The sequence below is a fragment of the Folsomia candida genome, unplaced genomic scaffold, assembly GCF_002217175.1.
Source record: "Folsomia candida strain VU population unplaced genomic scaffold, ASM221717v1 Fcan01_Sc006, whole genome shotgun sequence".
Classification (NCBI taxonomy): domain Eukaryota; kingdom Metazoa; phylum Arthropoda; class Collembola; order Entomobryomorpha; family Isotomidae; genus Folsomia; species Folsomia candida.
This window is the reverse complement of record NW_019091198.1, coordinates 2,870,884-2,878,262: the sequence shown is the minus strand read 5'-3', so window position 1 is coordinate 2,878,262 and position 7,379 is coordinate 2,870,884. Positions and strand designations below refer to the sequence as shown.

Here is a 7,379-nt window from a genome sequence, read left to right as displayed (position 1 = left end):
GATTTTTCATTACGTTGTGATGAATTCAACAGAGTTGCACTTGAATATTTGTTTGTTGCGTTAATATTAATTGCACACTTTTGTGGAACTGTATTGGTGCTGCCATACATAAATAAAGGTCACAGGTTACCTAACTAGCACAATAACCATTGTAAATCGAAATGTCTTTGCATCGAAAGAGAAAGTTGGAAGATGCGACGGACGACTATAGTGCAGGGATTGAGGCAGAAATGTCAAAGTTTGAAACCTCTTCGAATAAGCGACATACAATCGACTCGGACGAAGAAGATGCCGACGAGGAAGAATACAACCGGAAAAAATATCAGGTCATGGATGAGGAAGACATTGAAGGTAATGACAGATTTTTGCACAATTCTCAGTTATTATACTTTTCAATTTATAGTTGAAATTAATTTGTTCAATGTAATATTTCCTAGGACAAGAATCGTCCACTATAGAATTTGATGGTGAAACCAAAATCACCCCATTTAATATGAAGGACGAGCTGGAAGAGGGGTACTTTGACGCTCAAGGAACTTATATTTGGAACAAAGGAGACGGTTCAGAGGTTAAGGACAGTTGGCTGGATTCCATTGACTGGGTTAAAGTAAGTACAAATAATTTAGATATACTTAGAATACTTATTTTTTTATATCAAATATATTTAAAACAAATTTCTGGTGGCATTTTATAGGTTAAGCGTCCCGAGAAGCCTGATGGTGAATCTACCAACGATAGCGATGATATTTCAAAGCAAGATGAAAAAGTGGATGTTTTGGCCCTATACAAGCAGTTGATACAATTTCTTGAAAAAGGGGAATCTGTCCTGAAAGCAGTTAAACGGCTAGGTTAGTACATAAATGCACTACATACACGTAATAAATTTACATGCAATGTAGTACAACCATACTACACATACTAATCCTAAGTGATACATAGTGAAAGTTAATTTTTATTTATTCTAGGTGGAAATAAACAATTGTCTGCTTCTGAAAGGTTAAAGCAAAAGAAAATGCAAAAATTAGCAGCTGAAACTTCGACTCCACCCACAGCAGCCGCTTCTAGTGAAACCCCTGAAACTGTTGTACAGATGACAGATGTGGAGAAAGTCACCGAGATTGCTAATGCTATACTTTCTGCCACGGGAAATATGGACATTTACCAGGAAACGTTTGAAAGCATACAATTTAAAGTACTATTCAAGCTGAACTTTCTAAAACTGAAATTTCATCGGGACGATTTTTAACAGAAATTATTATTGCTTAATTTAGGTCAACCGTGAAGAAACGAAACCAAAACGTCAGCCTGCCGTACTGAAAGAAGATGATGGGTCGGACATGTTTGGCGATGACTTTGAAATACCTCCTGAAGGAACTAAGAATAAATCCGAATCATCATCTGCGTCGACAAATGTGGCTGCTGGTGACGAGAAGGAGCGTAACATTGACGATGCGAGTGACGAAGTTATGTGGGAGTTTAAGTGGGAAGACAAAGAAGACGCACCGATTTATGGACCACACTCATCCTCGGAAATGAGTGCTTGGGTTACAGGTGATTTTTTCAAGGACGGCGTTTTTGTTCGGAAACATAAGCAAACTGGTGGATTCTATTCTTCAAAGCGAATCGACTTTGATTTATACTGCTAGAAATCGATTTGGGTGGTTGTTTGATATGCGATAAGTGAAAATAATCAGTATAGCTAGCATATTTCTGCAGTACATTTATTTAGAGTTTATTATTTACGTACGAAAATCACCATTTGTTTAATATCCATTCAGTACTTAATCTTATTTTTAATATGTTCAATAATGCCTGGGATAATTTAATTAAGAATTTATAGCTCTTTGTTTCACAGAAACCTTTTACTCTTTGTAAAATGAACCAATAAAACAAATTAGATTGAATTATACTGGTTAGAATTGAATTGGCCAAACAGAAACGATTCGTAATGTAGGATTAAACTTAAATCAAGCTAGTAATTGTATCTTCACACCAATAAGCTGTGCATGTCTACTCTACACAATAACTACATATATATATATTTACGGGCACACAGAGAGAAAGCATTATAAATATCTCACAACGTATAGCATAATTTTTGTAATTATGTATTATATTATATTCGTAATACTGTGTGTGGCGATGGAAAGGATCGTCTTCATATATCTGTTTCATTTTTCGTACATTTATCATTCCGTAGCGGAAAATATTATAATAAATTTAGATAACAATAATATGAGAAACCCTTCTTATAAATTTGACTGGCATGATTAAGTAAATAAAAACAAAGTATATATAAATTCTAAATTCGTTTGTATTTGTTTGTGTATGAATTTCAATTTTGGCATAAGTCCCATTGTATGTAAGTAAATAAGATGGTTTGAGTAGGATCTTTGTTGGACCTTATTAATTGTAGTACACATTAAAATTTTTTACGCATCATTATAAGTTGCACAACTACTTGTTGCTGAAAATGTTTCAATAATTTGGCGTTTTCATTTGCACTAATTGTTTTCGAATGAAAAAATTTTTCATGGAATTTGTAAAATTGTTGATTGATGAAACGTTAATACATAATCTGATCCATTTTTACACTACGATTCGCGTTTACAATCTTAATACTACTAAAATTTAGTAAATGCTAACTCTAAATGATTCGGAAGTAGCGTGGATTTCGCCTTGCATTAATTTGCATCAAATAATTCGGCATTTTTAGTTCTAACCCTTATCCTAAGTATCTCTTAACTCTCTTATACGTCCGGTGCGTTATTTTGTGCATTTTAAAATATTTGCTTGAAAACTAGTATTTCTTATTTGACTACTCACTTAATCTAACTAATTCTACTAAAAGGTACAAATTACCTCATGGTTCAATCATTGTTACATTTCTGGAGCACCGTCAGAATGTTACGAATTTGTTACGAATACTTTTAGAACCGACGTTCGAAGAAAGCTATTTTTTATGTACACAATATACAACTTTGACTATATGCTTATACTTGCAAGTACGATTTATAATATATTTATGTACGTGTACCCTTTCGAATCAGTGTATAGGCAACATTCACAAATGCATGTCATGCATACATTAACAGTACCACTACATAGATAGATAAGTAGCTCTACATAGTGCTATTTATGTATCAACTCTACTAAAATTATCCAATTTAATACCACTTTCTCTTGCACACCTTTGTAAAAATACGATTTGTTGTATCGTTTGTTTCTCTGCATAATATCCAATTTCTTACTGTACTGATTGTAAGTATAAATTTCCAAGTTGCACCAGTGCCTATTTTCTTGACTTATACATATCATGAGCTACATACATAGAAATGAGATTTCTAGACAGTAAATGATGGAGTGACCTTTTACGTAAAACCCAAAGTAATCGTTCGTGTGCAAAAATTGTGCAAGAATTTTGGGCAATAAAGTTCCATTTTCACAAATTTCTGTAATTTTCGAGTTATATATTCATTCATTTCAAGTTGACGTGTGGCCCACCTTCTCTGGAACTACGTACGTAATTGTTAACCGTGCATGTACAGAAAGGTGATTTGGTGCAATAATGCATTTACCCATTTAATCTCAATCAATCAGATTGTTTTTAGCTTATTATAAGATAAAGGAGGTTCTCGTCCTTATCGGCCTTGCGTCATGCTGTCGAGTATTATTCTGCAGGATCCCATTTTTGTCTCCTCCGCCCCCTCCCTCGAGACTCCTTATTGGCTGATAATTTCTCCTTTCTGACTACTACTTTCGTTATTATTATTACTATTCGTATAGCTAAGGTAGCTATCCAAATCGTGATGATTGTTTTTGACGACGGCGGTGTTTTTAAAGAGGAGAAGACCAGAAGGTCCCAACGTTGTGGTGGTGCCTTCTTTTCGCATTCTGCGTTGTATGGCGTTGTAAACGATGCGTTCCTGAATGGATAGAAATTTCTCCATTTTTGAAGTAAATGGATTAAACTGAACATTTTTCTTGCGACGTCTATAAATCCCTTCTTTGTTGTTGATGACACAGTTCATTACAGATTCTGTCACGGGTTCCTACAGTAAAAAAAAGAAGATTATATGTATTTTCCTCTCAATGGTGCGCATATATATCTTATATTTCTCTCTTTATAAAATAAAAGGCGTTTCTCTATCAAACCACAGAACTTTACAGTGTATGTAGTGCACATACACACACAAAACAAATGGAGGAGGAAAGGGAGAAAGTCTCAATAAATATATATTTTGGAATTGTTTCAATATTTCATTCCTAGCCCCTTTTGCAATAAGAATTTGATTGAGAAAAATGCGACTGAATGAAAAGTGGAGGAACGAGAGAGTAATGAAAAAGTGGGGAAAGAAAGTTAAAGAAATCGTACCCCGAGGAAATCAAGAATTGTGGTCAGTTCTTGTGTCGTATTTTGCACCCTGAAAGCAAAAAATTCATCATCATCATCATCGTCATCATCATGTTAAGAAATACTTTTCGTATACAATAGTTAGTTGGTTACTAAAGTAGAATAAAAGTTAATTACAGTTGGTGATACATCGAGATGAGCAAAGGTCCTTGAAATCCTTCAATCCAGTCGAGATTCGTCTCTGTCCAGGACTTTCCCTTCTGTGCCACAAAGGAGGACCAATCTGCGGCCGAAAATAACAGAAAATGTTATTAATTACGCCATTCAACAACAATACTACAACATGAGACAACTTTTCTTTTGTTCCTCATCATCAACTATCAAGTCAGTCGGATCGAGTGGTTTTTATTGTACCCCTCCCTACGTCTATCCATGCTCGTACATCGTATAGATGTTGGAAAAGTATCAAGTGCACGTGATGAAGAGGACAAAAATCATGTCCTTCTCATCTTTTGTATCATCATTTGTGGAATAGCAGGAAAAACTTCTTAACGGCAATACTTATTTGAAATTGATATAGGGGAAAACTTTCTCCGAAAACGATATCCTATTACGACCAAATAATTCTAAAAGTTCAATGCATTCCACTTTCTTCTTGTTACCGGCCCGTAAAGTAATTGATATTCTGGGTGGGAATCAACTACAGTGACACTTTTGTATAAATCTGTGTTCAGCCTGCATGAAAGTTTTAGGAGGCAGAGACAGCAGGGTAAGCTTTCACTTTGGTGCGGTATGACAAATCCTGTATTTGCATTCAAGATTTTGGCAAAAAAGCATGGTGGATTGTGGAAAGGTCGCTTATTTTCACATATGGCTTCTGAGATGGTCGTTGAATGTTCTGGTGTGGAATCCCATTACGACAGGACCGGGTCGCCAGTTATTATTCCCCTGGCACGAGAAAAGGTTCTCTCGTTTTCTAGACGAAAGGGGAACATCAACGGTAGAAAAAAAGTGCACTGCTGCTGATATTAATACGCTTGACTTTTATATACTCGAGTTTTGGTGTGTTCAACTGTCTCATGTAAATTCATATCATCACAATTAATAACACACAAATCCACTCGAATCCAATAAAATGCTACACATTCCACCAAATCCGTTCGCCACGGCCATCAATCAAATGGACATTTCATGTCGGGAAACTGTTAAAAGCTATTTTGCGGATGAGGGGGTTTAAGCTGTGTAAGATTTCCTCAAGCCAAAATTCGGCTGAGAGGAGGAGAGAGAATGTCATCGAGACACTTACATCGTCCTGCATTTCTCGTATACTTGTCTCTTCCTGAAATTGACAAAATAAAGATTTAGAGGGTGAGGTTCATCGACCCCTTTTCACGGATAATGAAAATGAAGATGGAGAATGGAACCAGTCTTCACTTTCACCACCTGTTTGTCGTCGTCGACATAATTTCGCCATTGTCGCCAGCCGCGAATATTATTTACATATATATTGAGACACGATAGGATGTCGCCCAATCTGACCAGATCCGAAGTAGAAAAAGAATCATGTGTGTTACAACATGACAATTGAATATGAATCCAATCCAAACGAGATTGTCGCCCGAGAACCAGTTCCAGGTTTTATTAAATTGTCGATCAGATTTCGAATTAAGATTGAAATAGCGTAAGGACTTAAACATTTCTTACAAGGGAACCTTAAGTACTGTCACCTCTCGATTTCCTTCGGAATAGCCTTATTCGACAGATAATTTAGTGAAACAAAAACTTTGTCATAGAACATGCGGTGCAAAACCGCATTTTCGCGAAATATTTGGCGAGAGCTGCACCAAAACCTGCCATTTGCCCAAAGCTTTTAACATAGCCACCAGCCTTTCGAATGATGAAATGAACTTTATAGAATCTCAATAAATTATATTTGTACCCGTCCGCGTAATTTCAGCCAGATCACGAATATGCAAAAAATGATGCAAAGATTCGCAAATTTTTTGCAAATTGCGAAAATATAAAAATATCCGCAAATTTGAATTTCTTCGTTTTTTTAATTCAACAAATTGATCAGTTTAACTGATATAAAATATACTTTTGTCATTGCAAAAAATTTGCACACATTTTCAAAAAATTGAACTTCGCAATTTTTCATGAAAATAAATTAAATAATCTATTTTTACGTGGTTTTCGTAATTATTTGTGGTATTTATTTTTACAAGTTGCAAAAACTTGGTGCAATTTTATAGTTCAATATGTAGAATTTTTTGCAATGTTAGCATGTTTTAATTGTTCAACAAATTAGCTTTTTTTATTCGCTCATACCAGCATATATGATAATTCCTAAGTTTCTATAAAAAGCAGAATTTAAAAATTGTAAACTTCAATCTTTTGCAAATTTTTGTAATTTTTTGGCAATCAGAAAAGTATACTTTATATCAGTTAAACTGATAAATTTGTTGAATTTAAAAAAAACGAAGAAATTCAAATTTGCGGATATTTGCATTTTTGCAATGTGCAAAAAATTTGCGAATCTTTGCATCATTTTTTGCATATTCGTGATCGGGCTGAAATTACGCGGACAGGTACAAATATAATTTATTGAGATTCTATAAAGTTCATTTCATCATTCGAAAGGCTGGTGGCTATGTTAAAAGCATTGGGCAAATGGCAGGTTTTGGTGCAGCTCTCGCCAAATATTTCACGAAAACGCGATTTTGCACCGCATGTTCTATGACAAAGTTTTTGTTTCACTAAATTATCTGTCGAATAAGGCTATTCCGAAGGAAATCGAGAGGTGACAGTACTTAAGGTTCCCTTGTTAGTATTAATATTTTAATTTTCTGCTCTGTTAACTTGCAGGAAAACTGAAGGAAGAGTTTTACCGTCTTGTGAGACAAATGATTGATGGTGACATTTATTTGACACCCAAGTTTTGACATGTCCCCCTTATCCCCTGAGAACAACTTACTCTCGACATGATCAAAGTAGAAGGCGATGATAGTTTTCCATTTGCAGAAAA

At 35.1% G+C, this 7,379-nt stretch overlaps 2 protein-coding genes across 2 annotated transcripts in view; one reads left to right on the top strand and one right to left on the bottom strand.

Moving 5' to 3' along the window:
* Positions 1-16: 16 nt before the first annotated feature.
* On the top strand, positions 17-2,303 carry LOC110851392 (CD2 antigen cytoplasmic tail-binding protein 2 homolog). The gene is made up of 5 exons (XM_022099152.2): positions 17-351; positions 438-607; positions 695-848; positions 966-1,192; positions 1,272-2,303. Exons 1-5 carry the CDS (start codon positions 162-164, stop codon positions 1,644-1,646), a joined length of 1,116 nt encoding a protein of 371 aa, XP_021954844.1. The 5' UTR covers positions 17-161; the 3' UTR covers positions 1,647-2,303.
* The window catches only part of LOC110850920 (WSCD family member AGAP003962), a 29,379-nt gene continuing 24,041 nt past the window's right edge, over positions 2,042-7,379 (bottom strand). Inside the window, exons 4-7 of the mRNA XM_035853013.1 lie at positions 5,661-5,693; positions 4,532-4,637; positions 4,376-4,424; positions 2,042-4,052 (exon numbers count right to left, since the gene is read on the bottom strand). Of these exons, the coding sequence (XP_035708906.1) occupies positions 3,723-4,052; positions 4,376-4,424; positions 4,532-4,637; positions 5,661-5,693 (518 nt within the window). The 3' untranslated portion in view covers positions 2,042-3,722. The remainder of the gene's footprint in view (positions 4,053-4,375; positions 4,425-4,531; positions 4,638-5,660; positions 5,694-7,379) is intronic.

Bases quoted from the DNA above. Each gene is read 5' to 3' on its own strand.
- LOC110851392 (XM_022099152.2), top strand. From the start codon at position 162: ATGTCTTTGCATCGAAAGAGAAAGTTGGAAGATGCGACGGACGACTAT. The intron at 352-437 runs GTAATGACAGAT...AATATTTCCTAG, and splicing joins GGATGAGGAAGACATTGAAG to GACAAGAATCGTCCACTATA. The intron at 849-965 runs GTTAGTACATAA...TATTTATTCTAG, and splicing joins GAAAGCAGTTAAACGGCTAG to GTGGAAATAAACAATTGTCT.